Source organism: Pangasianodon hypophthalmus, chromosome 20 (assembly GCF_027358585.1).
Source record: "Pangasianodon hypophthalmus isolate fPanHyp1 chromosome 20, fPanHyp1.pri, whole genome shotgun sequence".
In the NCBI taxonomy this organism is placed as follows: domain Eukaryota; kingdom Metazoa; phylum Chordata; class Actinopteri; order Siluriformes; family Pangasiidae; genus Pangasianodon; species Pangasianodon hypophthalmus.
In genome coordinates, this window is record NC_069729.1 from 11,192,583 (window position 1) to 11,215,989 (window position 23,407).

Here is a 23,407-nt window from a genome sequence, read left to right on the forward strand (position 1 = left end):
ACCATTAGCTAGAATTTTACCTGCTGCTCAGCCAATTGTATCTGCTGGAATTGATGCTTGTCCAACCTGGTATTAGCAAAGGAAACAGGCAAAGATCCGGTACCAACACGTCTTCTTAAGCAAATAGTTGGAACCGTAACTGAACCCCTGCCTAAAATAGTTAACTCCTCACTGAGCAATGGGTACGTTCCAAAATCACTTAAATTAGCTGATTGTCATTGATTATTAAGCCACTAGTAAAGAAACCAGACCTTGACCCTAACGACTTAACTAACTATAGGCCGATTTCAAACCTTCCCTTTCTATCTAAAATACTAGAGAAGGTAGTAGCGCAGCAGCTAATTTCATATCTACAAAGTAATAATATCTATGAACTTTATCAGTCAGGTTTCAGGCCCCACCACAGCACAGAGACAGCATTAGTCAAAGTAGTCAATGACTTGCTATTAGCCTCTGATCGGGGTTGCATTAGTCTATTAATTTTACTCGACCTTAGCGCAGCGTTCGACACTATTGACCATAATATCCTTCTTCACAGACTGGAAAAGGTCGTAGGAATTAAGGGCTCAGCCCTTGACTGGTTTAGATCTTATTTAACCGATCGTTATCAGTTTGTAGATGTAAACGGTGACCACTCAGCACGTTATCGAGTAGAATATGGCATTCCGCAGGGTTCAGTCATAGGCCCACTGCTTTTCACGTTATACATGCTCCCTTTAGGTAACATAATCTGTAAACATAATATTAGCTTCCATTGTTATGCTGATGACACACAGTTATACGTCTCAGCTAGGCCAGATGAGAATAGCCAGTTAAAGAAAGTTGAGGCATATGCGACAGACATAAGAGACTGGATGCTAAGCAACTTTCTCCTGCTAAACCCAGAAAAAACAGAGGTTCTGGTACTGGGACCACAAGCCGCTAGAAGTAAGTTTAGAGATCACACTGTTACTTTAGATGGTCTCTCTGTTTCAAGTAGTCTAACAGTAAAAGATCTCGGTGTGATTATAGACTCTAATCTCTCATTTGAGGCGCATGTAGATAATGTAAGCAGGTTAGCATTTTTCCACCTCAGACATATCGCTAAGATTAGAAATATACTTTCGCTAAGTGATGCTGAAAAACTAGTCCATGCATTTATCACGTCCAGATTAGATTACTGTAATGCTTTACTATCTGGATGTTCGTCTAGATGCATAAATAAGCTTCAGATAGTTCAGAACGCAGCAGCGAGGGTCCTTACTAGGACTAGGAAGTATGAGCATATCATGCCAGTCTTATCTACATTACACTGGCTCCCAGTAAGATTCCGCATCGATTTTAAAATATTACTCCTAACCTATTAAGTCGAGGTTGAAGACTTATTTATTTAACCTAGCATTTAGCGACTAGTGTTTTAGACAAAGGAGTAGATCTGGGGGACTTGTGGATGTTGAGTGTTATGGTGATCTGGTGTGTTTGGATGCTGTCTTCCTCACTCTCGTTAGTCACTCAGGTTTGTGACGGCAGAGTGACTGCATGCCTTACATATCTGGGATCTCTCACGTCTGTGTTTCCCCCTGGTTCTCCTTTTAGTTATGCTGTTATAGCTAGTCCTGCCGGAGTCCCCTGCACTCCTCATTAAGTTTTATCTCCACACGGTGACTGTGAGTGTACCTAACCACTTTCCTTCTCTTTCTGCCAAGCTACACTCCTGAGCTGCCGGTGATCCAGACCCCCCTACGCTCTGGACCAGATGAGCATCACTCCTGAGCTGCCGGTGATCCAGACCCCGCTACGCTCTGGACCAGATGAGCATCACTCCTGAGCTGCTGGTAATCCAGAAGCCCAGCCCCCCCCCCCCCCCCCCCCCCCCCTTGCTTCATACTACCACGAAGACGCTTCAGCTGTTTTCCATGGACTACACCAACACACATTGTACACACACATGTGCACTACAGTGTAAACCCATATGAAGATGGGTTCTCTGTTGAGTCTGGTTCCTCTCAAGGTTTCTTCCTATCACCATCTCAGGGAGTTTTTCCTTGCCACCGTCGCCCTGCTTGCTCATCAGAGACGTCACACACACACACTTCACTTTACTTTTGTTTGTGTAAAGCTGCTTTGAGACAATGACCTTTCTAAAAAAGCTCTATACAAATAAAAATGAATTGAATTGAACTGAAAACTTAGTTAAATATATCAAATTAACCAATACCTTGTAGGCAGACAAAGCAGATGAACTTTATTGGATGCTTGAAACAGAAATGTAAATCAAACACATGAGAGCCCATTTGATTTCTTTATAAAGTACAGTTATTGGGTGGAGGAGAAGAAAAGAGACCTTCAAGATTTGTGTAACATGTACTTTGAAGGTCTAAATAAAATTGTAAGGAAAAATTACATGTTTTTTCCATTGGAAATACAATTAAGTAAGAGTACAAGTGTTTAATTTCAATAATACTCCAGTAAAGTATAAATATCTCATAGTAATAATAGTATAGTAACAAGGTACAATTACTCAAATATTTCTTGCTTATCAATCAAAATGCAATCAAAATATATTGAGATTCTTTTCTGGTGGAAATAAACAAGTCTGAAAATGTAGTATATCATTATGTCATGCTACAGTGTACATTTCTCTCTATTTGCGGTTCACTTAAACCAAAGTTACTGTATTTTTATTCACTGTAAAGTCATTATAAAGTTAGAAAAGGTAACTGTAGACTGTAAAACTGTAAAATAAATAAATTAATTAATTAATAAAAAGAATTTAGTTACAGCAGTGGAAATCACAACCCACCATTATCAAAGTTATACTAATTATTAATGAGTTATTATAGTTATTAGTCTATTTCTCTGGTCACTTCAATAGAATAGGTTTAATCTAAACCTCAGAAACTCAGAAACAAGTCTAATGTGTTCAGTCAGAAAGTTCAGGAATAAAAAGTTATATGGATCTAATAAATAGAAAAAGCATTATCCATCCTCTGTACTGCTTATCCTACAGAGGCTCACAGGGAGCCTATCCTAGGGGATTGTGGGCACAAGGCAGGGGACACCCTGGGTGGGTGCCAACCCATTACAGGGCACAATCACTCACATACACACACACACACACACACACGATTCAAATCCCCAACCCTAGAAGTGTGAGGCATACATGCTAACCATGCTAACCATGCACCGCTGCTGTGAGTGAGGTGATGTTTTTGTGTTTATTGCGGCAGTTCTCCCCCACACCAGCAGGTGGCGCTGCAGAGGACACAGCGTTTAACTTCCTGCCAATTCACATTCAACAACAAATCAGAGCGCAGCTCGACCAATGCTATGCAAGTGAGTCAGAAACTGCAGCTGGGATTCTTATAGTAACACAAATAATTAACAATGGCAAGTACTTTATTATTTTGTTACGGTACCTTATTTCACCATGAATGTATGATTATATGTTATCCAGCTCTTAAAATTCACGGAGAACTGCTCCAAGCTAATATTTGCTAACTGTAGTAGCTTCTCTTTACTGTTACAGGGCGTTGCCATACAACGGGATTCAGTTGCTAGCTAGCCGCTTAGCTTGTTAGCATGCTAATTTCACACTAGCAGCCTTTGACAGCCGGTGACAGTTCACAGTAATTGATTCTGCGTTGTTCAGAAATGACTGACTTTTGTCTTATTATCTAACGTTAATCCGTTAGCTAGCTATAATGAAGCTAGTTAGCTATAATGAACTAGTTAGAGCTAGCTCGGTAGCTAAAGAAGCTAGTGCTAATATTAACTGTCAGTTCAGTTCAGTGAGCTTTATTGACATGACTGTTACAGTATTGCCAAAGCAAGACAACAAGGTACACAAACAGCAGTAAATAAATCCTCTGACACAGGCTGCATTTCCCACATTTCTGATATTTCCTGCATTACATATCACGCTGCTCCCATTCTTTCTGTATTCTTGTCATATTGAAAATACTACAGTAATATTTACATTTATTTATCTGCTTCCTCGGATTTAATATTCTTACCATCATGCTGCTGTAACAGTGTCATTTCCCCATGAGGGATTAATAAGAGTTCAGTTTGTCTTTAAGAAAGAGAGAGAGAGAAATCAGAGATTGGTACTCTGCTTTGTGTTATGTTGAGTGTTTTCCCATAAATATAGTTATGATTAGTCATTTGTCAGATATTTCAGTTGGCTGTTGTGTTTTTGTGTGAAGGCTGAAGTCGAGGAGACGCTGAAGAGAATCCAGAGTCAGAAAGGAGTGCAAGGAATAATCATCGTCAACTCCGAGGGTAAACAGTACACCGATCACTTTAATGATTTCTTCGAGATTCATCAGATGTTGAATCTGTGTGTGAGCAGCTCTTTAAACCACCTGTGGAGACCCAGTAACCTGATTTTATACCACAGCGCTGTCCAGTTCTCAAAGCTGATTGGTTGCAGATTAATTTTGTATAACAGCACAGCTGTGAGCATAGTGACGACTGTAATCCAAATCACAGGGTTATATTAATGCTCTCATTCTGATACATTAATGTTTCTGTAGAAAAAGCTCATTCACAGGGACTTGTACAGCAGAACCTCCATGCAATCTAAGCCTAATAATAAATTGATTAAGAAATAGTCTTGTTATTTAACAAAGAAAAACGTAATCATTGATATGGTGGCGTTTTCTGTAAGGAGACGTTTATTTAACATTTATGAAAGAAGTCTCCAGTGTCAGCACTTTGTAACAGTCAGTGAGTTTTCCAACATGGGGAAAGTCTTCAGGACAGAGGAGTTTAGGAGTTTACGCTTTCTCAGTAACATAACAAGCTGCAGTTTTTTGGTCTTCAAGAGAGAGAAAAAAGCGAGGCAGGGAATGACTAGTCTGTAATGTGGATGTTCTACAATATTAAATGTAACAGTAAATGGTTAAAAAGCATGATGTTATTCTTTATACCACAGAGCGGTTGAAAGCTTGAATCTGATTGGTCAGAAGGTGCGTGTTATTTTATATAACAGCACGGCTTGGACAGTAGTTCCGGCTATAACATGAATGATAGGTTTATATTAATGCGCACGTTCTGATACGTTATTGTTTCTACACTAACAACTCATACACAGGAACTTGCACCGCAGATGTGCCACATAATCTAAGACTAATAATAAATGGATTTTAAAAAATATGTTGATGTTTAACAAAGTATAAACAATTCATTGATGTGGTGACATGTTTGTTAGGCACATTTATTTAACATTTACAGAAGAAATCTTGGTTGTAAGCACTTTATAACAGCCAGAGTTTCCCAGCAAAGGAAAGTCTTCAGGACAGAGGAGTTTACGCTTTCTGGCTTCTCGGTAAAATGATAGGCTGCGTTTTTAGAGAGAGAGAGAGAGAGTGAGGGAGGGAATGACTGTTTATTGCACCTATAAAGTAAGTGAGAACAGGAACGAACTTGTCTCTCGGACGTTCCACAACATTAAATTTAACTATAAACCGTTCAGATGTGCGACTCATTCATCAATAAATTAAACATTGCAATCATTGGTAAATCTCTGTGGTCTAAGTGGAACAACACACTCCTGTCTGTGCTGTTAAACGCACCATCCCCCTGCCCCCTTCCCCACCCACCTTCATTACTGTTGTATAACAGCACAGTTTGTCATGTTACTCTGTACTTATTATATTTAAAAATTACAAACATTGATAAAATGCTGTGCTATAAAACTAATAAAGCTGTTGCTGTTGTAGAAAAATAGTCAACATTGAGGTGGTAACAGTAACTCCTCCATGCACTGGGCTGCATCATACCACTCTTTCACAGATTTTTTTCTATAACAGCATCCCCTCTCGTGGTTTATTTCTTACGCTATCAATTACTTAGAAGAGTCTCTTTAACTAGTTGAATATTGAGTTATGACATGAAAACATCACATGATAAAGTCAGCTAAATTTAAACAAAGCTATGATTGCTGTCCTGCTTTTGCCTTCTGCTTCTTGCCCCTCTGTGCTTTCTCTCTGTCTGTCTGTCTGTGTGTCTGTGTCTGTCTCTCTCTCTCTCTCTCTCTCTCTCTCTCTCTCTCTCTCTCTCTGTTTCTGTGTGTCTCCTCTCCCTAGGCATTCCTATTAAAACCACTCTGGATAACGCGAGTACAGTGCAGTACGCAGGCCTCATCCACCAGCTAGTGATGAAAGCACGGAGTACAGTGAGGGACATTGACCCACAGAATGACCTCACTTTCCTCAGGGTTCGCTCCAAGAAGAATGAGATTATGATTGCTCCAGGTAATGAAAGGTTATCCTCTCTGTCTCTGTGTATGTTGCTGTCTTTTGTCTGTGTGTGAATGTTATTATATTGTTGTGCCTAGTAATTCTGATCCTGATGAATAAATTCAGCAAGTGTTTAATAAGTGTTTTCAGTCACTTTTATTATGTATTTTATTGACTGTTTCCGAATGTCCCCATCATAACCTCGCCCACTGTTTCCAGACCTGTAATGCACATTAATATTTTCTTTACTCCTGACACACATCATGCAACTCATTCACTAACAAGTACATAAAGACATTAAAGTACATTCAGAAATTTCGCAGTTATATATGCAATCCAAGACTAACACTGGGAAAAGGTATTTAGTTATTTCTGTCTCTCAGTTTCCTTTTTCTGTTAGTCTGCATATAATTAAGTTAATTAGTGTAGCATGTAGCTGTATTCCAGAAAAAGTGTCGTTACTCTCTATAACCGTACCAGGAGTCGTTTCATGCACCTACATCATTTTAAGTAGCATTGGGGTAGTGGTGGCAAATAGAAAACTAAACAACAACAGGAACAACAACAACAAAAAAAACCCCACAGAAATCCTGTCTCTTGATTGGGTCTAGCCACAGCATCTTGGGGAGACATATTACCCATAGTCACTCATCCAGCTCAGTGTTTTCATTGCAGTTGAAATTAAACTGCTAACATGTTACTGCATTGATGGTGGTGGTAGGATAATTTCACCTACTTTACCTACTTGTTCTTAAACATGTGCTGCAGTTTTTCCCACAGAAATATACCCTGAACATATAGATCTTAAAAATAAATAAGTCTGACACATACCTGGGTAGGTGTGCTTTATACAGTGATAAATAAGTATTCAGATACTATTGTTTTTGTTATTTATTATGCTTCCATATGCATATATCCATTTCAAATTTACACACATAATATCCTTAGACCTCTTGCTGAAAAATATGAAGAAAAAAGTATGCATTCATAATAATAAAAATTAATAGGGAAAAAAAGTATTCGGACACCAAATTAAATACATTATTACTTTTTTTTTTTTTTTTTTACTTTGCAATGGTGATCAAAAATAAATGTATTAAAAAAAAAAAGCTCAAGTAAAAGTACAACAATTTTATTATACTAAAAAAGTGAACTATGCTGCTAACAAGATACTGTAACAAGAGTACTTGTGGTTTGTTATTTTCCACCCCTGTTAATGTCTTCCACCACAGATCCACCAGGATGTCTGTGAGTTCTGTGTATATGCCTTGAAAAAACAATTACACTACTGTAATATTGACCAGCATTGGAATGAATAGTTTTGGCCTACATTGTACAGTAGGATATGTACATGTAGTGCATCATAAACATCCTGATGATGGAAGCAGCGGTGTAGTAGCTCCTGTTGAGCTGGACTCGCTTCTCAGCCTTTCTCATGTTTAATCCACGATCGAGCAGATGGTCAACCTAAGTAGCCTGAGTTTCTTCAAGAAACACTCATGAAGGGACTTTAACAGGACTACAGCAGTTTCTTCTTCATTTTTACTTGATGTTCATATTTCAACCAGATATCCCTATCACAATATGTTATTATACTATATAATACAGTGGGTGGTTCTGAGCTTGGGTTACTGTCTATCTTCTCCTCATGTCCATGTGGGTTTCCTCCAGGGTTCTCCAGTTTCCTCCCAAAACATGCAATACATGTGTATTTGGCTTTGCTAAATTGCCCCTAGGTGTGAATGAATTTGTGAATGTATGTGTGCATTGTTCCCTGCATTGGACTGGCATCCCACCCAAGAGTGTATTAGAGGAAGGAGGCGTGGCCAGACATAGGTGTTTTACGTTGTGTGTGCGAGTCAGCTGTTTTTTTAAAAATTTTTTTTAGTTTATTATTTTTTTTTTTATTAAAGCCGGGAGATGTAGTCCTTGTTATAGATGATTATATCAGTTTATGACGTTAGTGGGCTCACTGGGCAATTTTGCTATTTTAAACATATTTTTGGACTATCTTTAAAATTTTTGGGGACTGTTCATTTTTTGTATTTCTATAATATTGTTTTCTGTGGATTATGTATTTTGTGAATCTTAGTGGACTTTGGCCTGTATATTTTCATGGCTCCTCAATATATTCATATGTTTAATTACTGTAATGGACATTATGGCAATTAATGGGGCCAGGATGTAACCATTTTAAACAGGAAGTGAGATGGCAGTGGGGTGTGGGAAGGGAGACAGTTTTTTGACGTACATGTGAGAGTACCTTGGAATGGCCTAGACCCCTTGTTTTTAGCTTTGTGATTTCTTTATTCCAATAAAATGTCAAGATTTTCTCTACTTGTTGTGAATAGCATCAAATACTCTGTCCCACACAGAAGTGGCTATATGGAAGCCATTACAACCTGTAAAGTTCAGCAATGCTTGCAAAACTAAAGTCAGGATGTAAATAAATGTAACGGGTTCTTAGCTGTAACTAAGCTCATTATAAAATTGAAATAAAATGGTATGAACTGCATGTGCTTGTGGTGAACAGCAGAAGAGATGGAATTGTTGTATAGTGAAGTCGCCCTGATGAACAACACGCTGTAATATAAATATCCGTTCAAAACATTCACGTCTTTATCTGTTTGGAAGCACACAAGCTTTGCTGCTCTGCTTTGAAGTCTGACTGCAGGTTGGTAAGGTTTGTGGGAGTAGGAGAAAAGGACACATTATGAAACACAGCACACTTTATTTGTCATGATAGTTGGAATCTATATGCATTTCCCGATTTCCCATCACAAGCCTATACCTATGTTTTATTCTCTCAGCAATTATTTGTAGGTGTTAGTAGAAGTCGGTGGAGCTCAGTATTACTGCTGTCAGTAACCAATTCTAGAAAAACTAGGATTGTTTTTCTAAGTAGTAGATTAAATCTTTAAATAAGACATTTTTGGGCATAACATAATCACAGAAATGGAAACTAAACATGAAGGCACAGCAACATACTGCTGTCAGAAAACCAATTAGGAGGTATCCAGTAGGTTGTTGCATCAAAGCCCATTTAAGTGCAATTTATTTACCAGTTTTTACCAGTTACCAATTTTTACCAGGAAAACGTATTTCACATTTATCTCACACTAACCTGTTTCCTTTCTTCTCTCTCCACAGATAAGGACTATTTCCTGATAGTCATTCAGAACCCCACGGAGTAAAGATGCTGTTTTCTGTATACTTTTTTATTTAAACAATTTTTCTGCAGAAAAATGAATTTTGTTCATGTAGTAGTTATGTAAGTGTACAGCTAACGTCATATAATCTGACACTAATAGGCAATATGGTCTCTGTCAACATTAGTGACATGCAGGGTGCACTGATGTTCTGTTATTCCTTATCATTCCAGTATTTCTTTTTTCCTAAATTGTTTAATCCACTTAATTTATTGTTCTTTTATTTGCTTTTTATGCCAATGCTCAAACAATTTCTCACCATAAAGATAAAAGAGGAGCTAAATGTCGAAGGTTTCTCTATCTGTCATGAGCAACAATAAAACCCACAGTGTGAAAAAAGTGTTGAGATGAAGTATGTTTGATGTGTTATACTGGTATATTGCAGTGCAAGTTGAGTCTCACGTCAACAGTTCTTAAGTCAAAGTCCCTAAGCAGTGACCATTTAAGTCAGCTCCTGGATGGCTGCCAGAATGAATTAAACTAAAATGTTGTAATGTTTATATTACATGTCATGGAAATGTTGACTTGCAGACTACATTAGTGGTATGTTGTGAAAATGATGTGTTTAAACAAACTTTGGTATAATTAGTGAGGAATAAAACATGACGGGTGTGCTGTTTTAGGAGAATACTCCATGACAGGTTGGTGTGATGGGGCCCAATGTGTAGTGGAGTTACTGTTACCACACCAAAGTTGAATAGTTTTCTATAACAGCACGTCTCCAAGTGTTTTGCTCCTCATATACCGCAGCAATTTGCCAGCTATTACAACATTTTTAAATTGATTAATGAACAGCATGTGCTTTTTAACAATTTCTTGTTGCATTTAATGTGGACAAGTTGTGGTTAGTTTACTTATCTGGTTACACTTCCACTTATGCAGATCAGCAGCTATAAACAGTCATTCCCTCACCAGCCTCTCTTTTTTCTCTCATGAAGTTAATAAGACAAAAACAATGAAGCTTGTTATGTTACCAAGGAATGGAAAGTGTGTCTCCTCTTCTCTATTCAGACTTTCTCATGGCAGAAAACTTTCTGACTGCTACAAAGTGTAAATGTCAAAAAAATTAAATGTTACATAAATGTCTACTTGCAGAAAACTTCACTATATCAATGTTTATACCCTTTCCTTTGTTAAATAACATCAATAACTCTGGAATTTCCCCCTATTTTCTTTCCAATTTGGTCTTGCCAATTCCCACCCACTAGCAAACTACCAACCGAGGAGAGAGAAGGTTAATGTACTTCTGAGAAGCCAATCTCTGCATCTTTTCGAGCTGCTCCGAGTGTGCTGCATCACAGGGCAGCACAACACACTCAAAGGAAAGTTATCTGTCCTGTCCTGTATACCGTACATGATCTCACAGATGCCAACACTTGGCTAGAGTTGCTTTGATTGACATGACAGACAGCAGTGTCACCACTCCAACCCAGGGAGCACGCCCAGTTTTACTCTCTTGACTGTGGCATTGTCAGGATTCTTTTCTGTTTTCTGTTATTTTAATCTGTTTATTATTAGATGTAGATCATGTAGATATAAGTCCCTGTGAATGAGCTGTTACTATAGAAACAATAACATTTTAGAATGAGGCTCATATTAATATAAGCCTGTGATTCGAATGACAGCTGCCACTATCATCTGAGCTGCTGTTATAGAAAATTAATTAATCAATCAAACCTACTGACCAATCAGAATGGAGAAATCAACAGTGCTTTAGTATAATGGCAATTATACAACAGTTATTTCCGGTTCACTAATTTGATTGGACGAGTGGCATTTCAAATGTACTTATATTTAGTATAACTGCACTGGGACATTTCACTGCATGTATCACTCTGCTTGTCTGTGTTTGCCACGTAATACTCCACTTCTAGCAACAGTCCCACTGAAACTGTTACAACAATAGAATTAGTAACATGTCAGTGGATATGGCAAATGATAGATTTTTCATGAATATAATTTTTGACTTAAAATATGAAAGATTGTCAGATGACGAAAAAAAGGAAGAAGCTAAGCTAATTTCAGCGGATGCAGTTTTAATGGGAATCAACATAGGCCCAACAAGCAGCAAGCTAGGGTTAGGGTTAGGTGACAGGCGATCAGTGAGTGTGGCTTCTTTAGGATCTATTTCCTTTAGCGGAGCCAAAATAAACAGACCATTTGGGCATATTGTGTCCAAAATATTGGTTACTCAATATTAATTTCTTGTTTATAGAACAGTTGCAAAAAGCAATATCATGCTCACAATAGTGCTGTTTGAATGAATGTTGGCACAGCTCTGATTAACTATGGCTGAAAAGCCATGCTGATATTCAGTATAATTGCAATCTTGCTTGTGCAATATTGCTCAAGATAAGGATGAAATACAGTGTAATAAGCTCCTGGAGCAACTAAAAAGCATTCACTCTATATTGGTCTGATGAATCGTACTTTCTGCTGCAGAATTTGGTGTAAAGAGCATGAATCCATGGCCCCAACCTGCCTTGTGTCAGCAGGTCAGGCTGCTGCTGGTGGTGTAACGGTGCAAGTTTTTTCTAGGCACACTTTGGGTCCGTTAATACCAATCAAGCATCTTTTGAATGCCACAGCCTATCTGAGTATCATTGCTGATCATGTGCATCCCTTTATGGCCATCTTCTAATGGCTACTACCAACATGATAATGTGCCATGTACAAGTCACAAAGCACAAGTCATCTCAAACTGGATCCATGAACATGACAATGAGTTCAGTGGGCTAAAGTGGCCTCCCCAGTCAGCAGATCAGCACCGTGTAGAACAGGTGGTAGAACAGGAGATTTGCAGCATAAGTGTGTATAGAAATAACAATAACATGAAACTAATATGAAAAGATTTGATAGAAACCTGTACTGCATGGTGTAGAAGTAGCTGCTTGTTGTACAGGTCTGTGTTTAAAACGCCACCATGTGACGTGTCCCTTTAAGGTTCGGCGTGACGTCACGCGCCTGGGTTCTTGCATTGTGCAGTTGTTTTGACACACAGCGAGTCTGAAGATCAGCCTGAAACCTTCAGCGAGCTCGGAGCAAAACATTAAACAGCTCGGAAAGTGCTGAAATATCTGCTTCTCTCAGACTGCAGGCATGCCATCCGACAGACCTTTTAAACAGCGGAGGACATTCGGTAAGTTTCATTACAAGCTGAGAAGCTGTCATTTGTCAGCAGTGTTTGTTTACCATGTAGCTGGTGTTCACTAGCAGCTAGTTAGCTGCATGTTTAGCCAACTAATGTTTGTTAATTTCGACATCATCCCCCTAACAGGTAGCTAGTTAGCCTTAACTACTGACCTTGCTCTGTTCAGCTTTAGTAAGTTTAGTATTATATTTCAGTAAACAGCTGTCGGGCCTGTTTTTTTTTTTTTTTTGTTTGTTTTTTTTTTTCAGCTAACGTTCCTTTGCTAAATCATCTAGCTGTGTCACTGTGCGCTGGCTAACATGACATATATTACAGTCACTTTATTAGCTGTAGATATGTATTAGCCTGCTTAACTAACCAGCTATAACACTTACTGGACTAGCTGGGCATGAGGAATGCTCCATTATTTTGCTAGCTGGCGGTGTAGAGATGTCATGTAAACACTGCAGAGTCATTATAACGTGAGCTGTTCATGTTATAGACGGCCATGTTTTGGAAACATGAGCTCTCTAACTAGCTAGCTGATGACGTCATTGTGTGTCATATGTGGTAGTAAGTTGCAAGCTAGTCTAAGTAGCTACTACTGAGAATAAGAGGATTTTAAGAGGTGATTTAGCGAGCGAATTGTAATTGAATTGACCACTTGTTTGGCAGTAAAGCAGCTCGTGGCTGTCAGCTGATACACGTGTTTGTGGAACATGATGCTGTAATTTGATGTGCTATATATTCCACACAGAGGATTGGGTGTGTGAAGGGAGGAGCATGAAATGCTGCTTTATAATGTGCGCAGTAAAGATTACTGCTTTAAGATAGGTTTGTTAGCTTTAGGATCATGTAATTGCAGGCATTCTGTGGCCCAGCCTTTGACATTCCATCATAAATAGCATTTTAACCCTAAATAGGCCCAAGCTGGTGACAGACTGCCATGGAGGAGGATGCAGATGTCTCCCCTCCAGAGTGCAGGTTTTCCACTGCTGCCAGCTCTTTTCAGGGGACAGTCTCTCAAAGCTGCCACATGACGTCATCGGCTCATTTCCATACTCCTTGAATCATCTTGATCATTTGCATATCAAAACGTGCTATCATGAAGAAGGAAGCAGTAGTAGTGAGGAGTCGGGAAATAGACATGAAGGAAACGTTTACAGATTTAATGACTTGCTTTTATTCATGCAAATAAAATGAAGAACAAGGAAGTGTAGTGATTGGTCTTTGGGAACAGTGGTGAGTAGTGAGTGGTCTTTGGGAACAGTGGTGAGTAGTGATTGGTCTTTGGGAACAGTGGTGAGTAGTGATTGGTCTTTGGGAACAGTGGTGAGTAGTGATTGGTCTTTGGGAACAGTGGTGAGTAGTGATTGGTCTTTGGGAACGATGATGAGTAGTGATTGGTCTTTGGGAACGATGATGAGTAGTGATTGGTCTTTGGGAACGATGATGAGTAGTGATTGGTCTTTGGGAACAGTGGTGAGTAGTGATTGGTCTTTGGGAACAGTGGTGAGTAGTGAGTGGTCTTTGGGAACAGTGGTGAGTAGTGAGTGGTCTTTGGGAACAGTGGTGAGTAGTGATTGGTCTTTGGGAACAGTGGTGAGTAGTGAGTGGTCTTTGGGAACGATGATGAGTAGTGATTGGTCTTTGGGAACAGTGGTGAGTAGTGATTGGTCTTTGGGAACAGTGGTGAGTAGTGATTGGTCTTTGGGAACGATGATGAGTAGTGATTGGTCTTTGGGAACAGTGGTGAGTAGTGATTGGTCTTTGGGAACAGTGGTGAGTAGTGATTGGTCTTTGGGAACAGTGGTGAGTAGTGAGTGGTCTTTGGGAACGATGATGAGTAGTGATTGGTCTTTGGGAACAGTGGTGAGTAGTGATTGGTCTTTGGGAACAGTGGTGAGTAGTGAGTGGTCTTTGGGAACAGTGGTGAGTAGTGAGTGGTCTTTGGGAACAGTGGTGAGTAGTGAGTGGTCTTTGGGAACAGTGGTGAGTAGTGAGTGGTCTTTGGGAACAGTGGTGAGTAGTGATTGGTCTTTGGGAACAGTGGTGAGTAGTGAGTGGTCTTTGGGAACAGTGGTGAGTAGTGAGTGGTCTTTGGGAACAGTGGCGAGTAGTGATTGGTCTTTGGGAACAGTGGCGAGTAGTGATTGGTCTTTGGGAACAGTGGTGAGTAGTGAGTGGTCTTTGGGAACAGTGGCGAGTAGTGATTGGTCTTTGGGAACAGTGGCGAGTAGTGATTGGTCTTTGGGAACAGTGGCGAGTAGTGATTGGTCTTTGGGAACAGTGGCGAGTAGTGATTGGTCTTTGGGAACAGTGGCGATTAGTGATTGGTCTTTGGGAATGATGGTGATTAGTGATTGGTTGTTAGGAAGAGTGGTGATCAGTAGAGGTGTAATGATACACTCTGGTCACAATTCGATTCGATTCGATTCACCGTACTAGCTTCATGATTTTATTCAATTTAATTCTCAGAGTATTTTGAACAAAATTTGAATGAAGAAAAATTACGACTGAAAAGACTCCATTTATATTTCTGAATCATTAACAATGCAAAACAGTGTGCATTTTTAAAAATTTATTTAACTAAATAAATCAAAAATTGCTATGAACAGAGATTTAATATTGTAGATAAAAATGTACAACATGTTCACCATATCTTATAAATAAATAAACAAATTTATAAATTCTCCAAAAAATTTGAATAAATAAACGAAGTCTCTGACCTGGGGAAAATGATCGACTGAAACATAATGAGCTCCATTGCAGCACCTGAGGCGTTATTTGAACCGGGAATAGAGCTCAGGATGAGTTTTGCAGTATTTTTTTGGGCACTGCAGGCCGCAGCAGCGCGGGGCTAGTGTTGTTTGAAAACTACTGTAGAGCTCTCTTTAAATGATTATTACCTGGTCGTGTAACCATATAACATATAATACGTGATGGTTGTCGTGATACAGAGCTATAGGGGCCTGTGCACACTCTGAATTTTAACTCTATGGGTTGCGCAGATTGGGACCTCTGGTGTATAAACAGTGCAAATGTTACTCCCCTAGTGTTCAGCGATTGGCTGTTAGTAACACGCGCGATCAGTGATTCGTTGTTAGGAACATTGGTGATCAGCAATTGGTCTTTGGGAACAATAGTGATCAGTGATTGGTTGTTGGGGCCAATGGTGATCAGCGACTGGTTGTTAAGAACAATGGATGCACAAGTGCAAATCGGGTAGGAAGACCGAACCTGTTCTCCTAACTCATATAAAGTCGGTAAAGGAATCTAAAATGTTATCAAATTTAGTGACAAGCTCACAAGGGACTTTTTTTAAAATCACTGTTAACCTTGTTGTAATTATTATTCAGTTTATTATACGCCTAGTTGACTGGTCACTTGAACCAGTTTAATCCAGATCTCAATATGTCAACTAGAGCCAAACCATTTTAATAAAACTAGGAAAAATGCTAGTTATAAATGACATCATATATGTCTGGTCTACATTTTAACATGATGTAACTGATTTGGGTTCTGCGGGTGTACAGTTCAGAAATAAAAAGCTCTGATGGCTCTGACTAATAAACATGATGGCACACACTTGCCTAATGTTCCTGATCTTGAATACACATTATACTCAGAATGAATCTTCGCTGAAATAATAAGGTGATTTTTTATTTGTTTATGGTGTGAACACAATGTTGACTAAGCAACAGACCTGTCTTTGTTTAATAGCGGTTATTTTATGCTTTACTGTAACAACATGAGAAGAGAATATGTCATGCTGTATGTTTATTGCTGTTAAGATCAAATGCCAAGCAGCATTAATGAGTATACAGTCAGGTCCATAAATATTGGGACATCGACACAATTCTAACATTTTTGGCTCTATACACCACCACAATGGATTTCAAATGAAACGAACAAGATGTGCTTTAACTGCAGACTGTCAGCTTTAATTTGAGGGTATTTACATCCAAATCAGGTGAACGGTGTAGGAATTACAACAGTTTGCATATGTGCCTCCCACTTGTTAAGGGACCAAAAGTAATGGGACAATTGGCTTCTCAGCTGTTCCATGGCCAGGTGTGTGTTATTCCCTCATTATCCCAATTACAATGAGCAGATAAAAGGTCCAGAGTTCATTTCAAGTGTTCTATTTGCATTTGGAATCTGTTGCTGTCAACTCTCAAGATGAGATCCAAAGAGCTGTCACTATCAGTGAAGCAAGCCATCATTAGGCTGAAAAAACAAAACAAACCCATCAGAGAGATAGCAAAAACATTAGGCGTGGCCAAAACAACTGTTTGGAACATTCTTAAAAAGAAGGAACGCACCGGTGAGCTCAGCAACACCAAAAGACCCGGAAGACCACGGAAAACAACTGTGGTGGATGACCGAAGAATTCTTTCCCTGGTGAAGAAAACACCCTTCACAACAGTTGGCCAGATCAAGAACACTCTCCAGGAGGTAGGTGTATGTGTGTCAAAGTCAACAATCAAGAGAAGACTTCACCAGAGTGAATACAGAGGGTTCACCACAAGATGTAAACCATTGGTGAGCCTCAAAAACAGGAAGGCCAGATTAGAGTTTGCCAAACGACATCTAAAAACGCCTTCACAGTTCTGGAACAACATCCTATGGACAGATGAGACCAAGATCAACTTGTACCAGAGTGATGGGAAGAGAAGAGTATGGAGAAGGAACGGAACTGCTCATGATCCTAAGCATACCACCTCATCAGTGAAGCATGGTGGTGGTAGTGTCATGGCATGGGCATGTATGGCTGCCAATGGAACTGGTTCTCTTGTATTTATTGATGATGTGACTGCTGACAAAAGCAGCAGGATGAATTCTGAAGTGTTTCGGGCAATATTATCTGCTCATATTCAGCCAAATGCTTCAGAACTCATTGGACGGCGCTTCACAGTGCAGATGGACAATGACCCAAAGCATACTGCAAAAGCAACCAAAGAGTTTTTGAAGGGAAAGAAGTGGACTGTTATGCAATTAACTTAACAAGTGGGAGGCACATATGCAAACTGTTGTAATTCCTACACCGTTCACCTGATTTGGATGTAAATACCCTCAAATTAAAGCTGACAGTCTGCAGTTAAAGCACATCTTGTTTGTTTCATTTGAAATCCATTGTGGTGGTGTATAGAGCCAAAAATGTTAAAATTGTGTCGATGTCCCAATATTTATGGACCTGACTGTATTTGATATAAAACTGCTCTGTTTAGAGTGTGGACCTTGAACAGGTTCTGAGTGACTTTAACGATAATTCAAGCTTCATCAGTGTTTTTTCCTCGGTATTAGACTAGTTTGCAATGACGGTCTAAGTGCTTCATGGTTCCTGTTTGTGATTAGTGCATGTGAGCTGTTTCCTAAACCACATGGTTATTCATTTCACTATTTGGTTTCCAGCTGATCGCTGCAAGGAAGTGCAGCAGATACGAGAGCAGCATCCTAATAAAATTCCGGTAAGACACTTTCCAAATATTACATTAGAAAATAATGAGGAACGAATAACAGTTTAGCTAATCATCAGTGTCAGATATTCTGATTCAGTGTCTCTCTCTCAGGATGACAGGGCACAGAAAGTGCTGTGCTTTATTACATTATAAATATTGTGTGTGTGTGTGTGTGTTGCATTTTTAAGTGCAATGTCCTTTAAGTTTTTAAGTGCTTGACCTGTTTGCGCCTAGGTTATCATTGAAAGGTATAAGGGAGAAAAGCAGCTTCCTGTTTTGGACAAGACCAAGTTTCTAGTGCCTGATCATGTCAACATGAGTGAACTGGTGAAGATCATCAGGTGAGAGCAGAAAGTCTGGTTTAGTCAAACAAGAGACTGAGTTTGTCAAGAATTTGCAAACTGTCGGAATGTGTGTGAAATATATTAAATGGTCAAACTTGAGATAACTAAAGATGTCTGTGAAAATAATGAGTAAAAAGGCCACTTGCAGACTGCATGCTCCTATCTTGAGTTTCACATGGCCGTGTTTGTTTACTTGCTGGCTGGGATTTTAGCCACAGATTTAATGTTCCTGCTGACCCTCAGCAGCCCGCTGCTCAAGCATTTCAATGTTCCAGCTCTAAAATTAGTTGTGTTATCATTGAAAGTCAGTCACTTCTGTAGAGTCTCATGCTTGTTGGATCCCACAAAGCATGGTAGAGAAGAGAAGTCAAACTCAGCACCATCTCATAGGAACAGATGAGCAGAGTGTAGTGTGGCACACAAGATGACCTAACAACAAATGACATTTGTAAGGAGTTGGTTATTTCCCATGTTTATTAGTATGCCTTTGTTTGGTGGGAATCATTTCACCAAGATGTATAAAGCCGGTGCTAAATGTATTTACTTAAGTTATTTGCCTTCCAAATATTATTTTTTAATTGTAAGTCACTCCATTCAGTTTAGTTATACCATCTGGTGAAAAGGAAGAACCAACATATGGTCGAGGACTGCTCTTCTTGACTGACTGACAGTTTTCTTACATATCACACTAATGCATGAGCATTAAACATTCATTAAATGTGTGCTATTTAGATTTACAACCCTATTTAGTGATGTCTTTCCCATAGTTCTGAAAGCAGATCTCCCTTTAGTCACTTGAGTCACTTGAGCAGTCTTTGTGACTGAAGCTCCTGCCATCCGGCCCCAAAAATTAACCCTCTTCCAAAGTCACTGAGATATTTTTCTCTTGCCATCTTGCACCAAATTTGAGATCAGCTGGGCCTGCTCAGCATATTTATACTTCTCCTTCACTGTTCAGTTCTTGATTCTGATTGATCCTAAGTTGCTGGTTAATTTTCTTTAACAGCGGCTCTGGCAGTAGTTCTGACTGTAATTCGAATCACAGGTTTATATTAATGTGCTCTTTGTAATACATTATCTTTTATGTAGTAACAACCTACATAAGGACTTGCATGGCAGACATTTCACATAAACAGTTGTGAATATGGTGAAGTCTGTGAGGAGACATTTGTGTAACATTTTTGGAAGGAGTCTCCTCTGTCAGCACTTTGCAACAATCAGAGGTAAAGTTGTAACTTTAGGTTTTCTTCAAGACAGAGCACTTCGCAGTTTCTCTGTAACATGACAAGCTGCAATTTTTTTGTCTTATTAACTTCAAGAGAGAGAAGAAAGAAGTGGCCGGTGAGGGAATGACTGTTTATAGCTGCTAAACCATAATAATAACAGGAATATATTTTGCAGATGTTACACAAAATTAAACATATCTATAAATGAATAAAAATTACAATGTGTCTTCCATTATGAAATGGAATTGTTAGGGTTGGCTGTGGTATAATTGCTAAACTATGAAAGAAGTAATTCCTATGTTCTTTCTTACAGGTGGATGAAATGTACAGTTCATACATACACTCCTGGGCAAAAGAAAATGGGCCAAGCCCAAAATGGCAAAATATTAAGACCATTAAAAACTTAATAAGAAATCATTGGTCAGAAAATTAGCAAGAATTAAACAGATAGATAAAGGAATTTAATATAGCTTAGCTTTTCTCTTTGATTTCTTTAAATGTGTAAGCCTTGTGTTTAAGCCTTGTGGCCCTTGATGGATGGCATCAGGTGTGGCAGATAACCAAATAACGACTAATCTTTTAAGAAAAAAAACATCCCAGAAGATATTTTTGGAAAATTTTGTACACCCAGACATGTGTTTTTACATCAAACATTTTAAACATTATCATGATTTTACCTTTGCATACGAGAAGACTGTATAAGTGAATTTCCTTGTTTCTAGCTTTTTCCAAACAGTTCACTGCAGCAAAAGTAAACCAGCCAGTGGTGGCACAGGAGCTCTCAAGAGTGCATTTGTTTCATTCTTGCAAATTTTCTGACCAATGATTTGTTAAGATCATTAAAACCTTAATGTTTGCAATTCTGGGCTTGGCCCAGGAGTGTAGGTCTTATTTTTTGTGGTAAAACAAAAAAAGGTCTGCTTTTAGTGTTTCAGAAATGTTATGGACATATCTAATCCTCCATGGTAGACTTGTAGCAACAGCTAATAATTAATTGAATAGAACAAATATATGTATTATTATTTCTTCCAAACTCATTCTGCATTTTTGTCTCCAAAAAAAAAAGAAAGAAAAAAAGAGCAGAACACTATGAAAAGCAAATAGATTCTAGCATCTAATTCATATTCAGCCTTGCTCCATATTTCCATATCTAATCTTAAAAATTAATATTGCTATATTTTGAGATTGTGTTTTGAATTGGAGATCATGAAATCATCTTTGATTTCGAGTTGCAGTGTTACAAAGGGGAAAAATAAACCAGATCAGGGGTTTGTTTTCTATTCCACAGGGGACACATACAATAGTGAGTTCAACCCAGTTGAAAATACTTTTTTTTTTATGTTTCAATTGAATGCACAATTTTGCATCTGCTCAGCTGCAGGCTGATTTTGATTTGGGTCAGCTAAAATATTAGAAAAAGGGAAGAAAATCTCTGTTTATCAGGTCAGGGAGAATTGTCTTAATTGAATAACTAGCATTTTATTCCCCTCATACTTGCTGATACAAATGCACCAATTATTTTTAGGTAATTATGTTTGAAGCATACACATGACCCACAGAGACACAGTCTTTAACTTGGGTGCAGGTTTTTATTCCATTCAAGTATTAGTCACACCTAATAGGTTGCATTCACGATTCAAGCCTTGCCCAATTCCAATTTTTTGCGCAGATTGGATCTGTCTGTCTTGGGGGTCTCACATGTAACCTCAAGTGACCCAATATTTGTCTTTAATGAGAACACTATCCCACAAAATGCTCCACATGCGCACAGTTATTTCTTGGGCAATTGTTTCACTACACTACTTGGTTTTAGTAGGTTCGTTCTAGTTTTGCTTGAATCGGTTTCCCAAATATCAAGTTAATCACCAATTTCCTTCCACTGAATATAGTCACTGCTGTTGCTGTCCTCCATTGTTGTTTTGCTGCTCTGTTGACACTGGATGATGATGAGGATGACCATGATATGTGGTCGTATAAGCCACATTATTCCAGTCTGACTATTCTCATTCATGTCTCATGGCCACATATCTGATCTATATCTGACCACATACAAAACTGGCTCAGGTCTGATTTGAAAAGATCGGATTCAGTGTCCATGCAATTCTAAAAAAAAAAAAAGATCTGTCACATTAAGGCAGAAAATCAGATTTGTCTCACCTCAACCTGGTAACGTGAATGTAGTCTTTGTCATGTGAAGACCAAGCGTAAATGAGTAAGCACATGGAGTCATGCGTAGCTCCAGTTTAACCAGTTTATCACATGCAGCCACACTGACACTTCCTGAGACCCCTGGTGTAGTTTCATTTAAATAGTCATTTGCTTTACTATCTAAATGGGATATCTAAATGCTCTCTTCCTGTGGTGTGTTCTTATTATTTTCCGTGTGTTATTTACTCTGGCCTGCAGGCGTCGACTGCAGCTGAACCCCACTCAGGCCTTCTTCCTCTTGATCAACCAGCACAGCATGGTCAGTGTGTCCACCCCTATCTCCGAGATCTATGAGCAGGAGCGTGATGAAGATGGCTTCCTGTACATGGTCTATGCCTCCCAGGAGACATTTGGCTGCTAAGTTCTCCACTGGCCTCGTGTGATGGAGAAAGCCAAAAGAAGCCAGGAGAAAGAAAGCAGGTTTCAGCTAACCGTAGCCCTGTGATCTCTCTGTTTCTCTCTGTAAGACGTACCTTTCTCCTGCCATCATTACGTTAACACCACGTTCATTGTGTCTCATTATGACACGAGTGTGCATATGACAGCACTACTGTACCTGTTAGTTTGCCCGTTTAACCTTTTTATCAACTTGACTCTCTTATTCCACTTAGTAATATTAGCCTGTGTGTGTAAGGAGCTGTTGCGCTCTGGCCCTGTTTGTGCTTCAGTTGATTCTATGTTCTTTGATTTTATTGCTTTTATTAGGGCCAGTGTCTAAAATAATTAGTAACACGTTTCATGTCAATGTAAGTAGGCGAGTGTCTGTTGTATTCTTTTTTTTTTTTCTTTTTTAAAGATTTGTCTGTAGTTTTCCAGTAGTTTAGGTGATCCATTTTCCTGCTTGCTTGTAGTGATCAGCAAATCAGTGCTGGAGTGAGATTTTAAGATATTTCTTCAAAAGCAAAAATAAAATCTTAGTAAACTCCTATAAAATTTTATGTATTAGCTTTTAAAGTAGGGCCTCAGTGTATGTACAGGCCCTCCAAATAAGGCTCCAAACCAATCTTCAGAACTTGTAATACTTATTCTCTTGTACCCTGCCCCATGTTCCCTTCCCTTTCAGTGAAATTGCCGTACCTCTGTTCAATTCAGAATTAAAGTCAATATAGGAGAATTGAGCTAGGAAAGAGAAAACAGGAAGCAGCTGAGCTGGCTAATGCTGCTTATGGTTTCATTAATGCTAAATATGGGTTGGAGTAGTTTTTTTAGTCCTTAATGTCCCCAGGTTTAAAATGTGGCGTGTGACTGTGGCCTGGAGCGCATATGAAACAGCAGCCTGTACTGTTAGCTTGTGGACCTAAAAAAAAAAAACAAAAACAGCTAAACAGATCCCCAGTGACCGTAATTCAGCCCTGCTGTATTTTGTGATAGGTCCTGTTAACTCTATTAAGTTTAAATAATATGCTTCTTTTGCACAAATAAACAGCCAAGAGGATAAACTTAATTTTCAAACAATTTTAGCACACAGTTGTAGTATGTATCTTGTTTCTTTCCTTTGTATCACTATGCGATATTTTTGCCTTCCGTTCCAACTTCAATGAAGGATTTATGATGCACTACATAGATTGCATGTTTTTCTCAACCTTTTTTATATATTGATTTAT

At 38.8% G+C, this 23,407-nt stretch overlaps 2 protein-coding genes across 3 annotated transcripts; both read left to right on the plus strand.

The window, feature by feature from the left end:
• The first annotated feature begins 3,217 nt into the window (after nucleotides 1–3,217).
• On the plus strand, nucleotides 3,218–9,772 carry dynlrb1 (dynein, light chain, roadblock-type 1). 2 transcript variants are annotated; one of them, XM_026932973.3, is made up of 4 exons: nucleotides 3,218–3,369; nucleotides 4,188–4,263; nucleotides 6,072–6,239; nucleotides 9,375–9,772. In XM_026932973.3, the coding sequence occupies exons 1-4, from the start codon at nucleotides 3,367–3,369 to the stop codon at nucleotides 9,416–9,418; spliced, it is 291 nt and encodes a 96-aa protein (XP_026788774.1). In that variant the 5' UTR covers nucleotides 3,218–3,366; the 3' UTR covers nucleotides 9,419–9,772. The 2 variants fall into 2 exon arrangements, with proteins under 2 accessions (XP_026788774.1, XP_034170385.1); XM_034314494.2 differs by having other exon boundaries at nucleotides 3,258–3,315.
• Nucleotides 9,773–12,396: 2,624 nt separating this feature from the next.
• On the plus strand, nucleotides 12,397–23,120 carry map1lc3a (microtubule-associated protein 1 light chain 3 alpha). The gene is made up of 4 exons (XM_026932751.3): nucleotides 12,397–12,572; nucleotides 17,979–18,034; nucleotides 18,260–18,366; nucleotides 22,002–23,120. The coding sequence occupies exons 1-4, from the start codon at nucleotides 12,533–12,535 to the stop codon at nucleotides 22,162–22,164; spliced, it is 366 nt and encodes a 121-aa protein (XP_026788552.1). The 5' UTR covers nucleotides 12,397–12,532; the 3' UTR covers nucleotides 22,165–23,120.
• The last annotated feature ends 287 nt before the right edge of the window (nucleotides 23,121–23,407 follow it).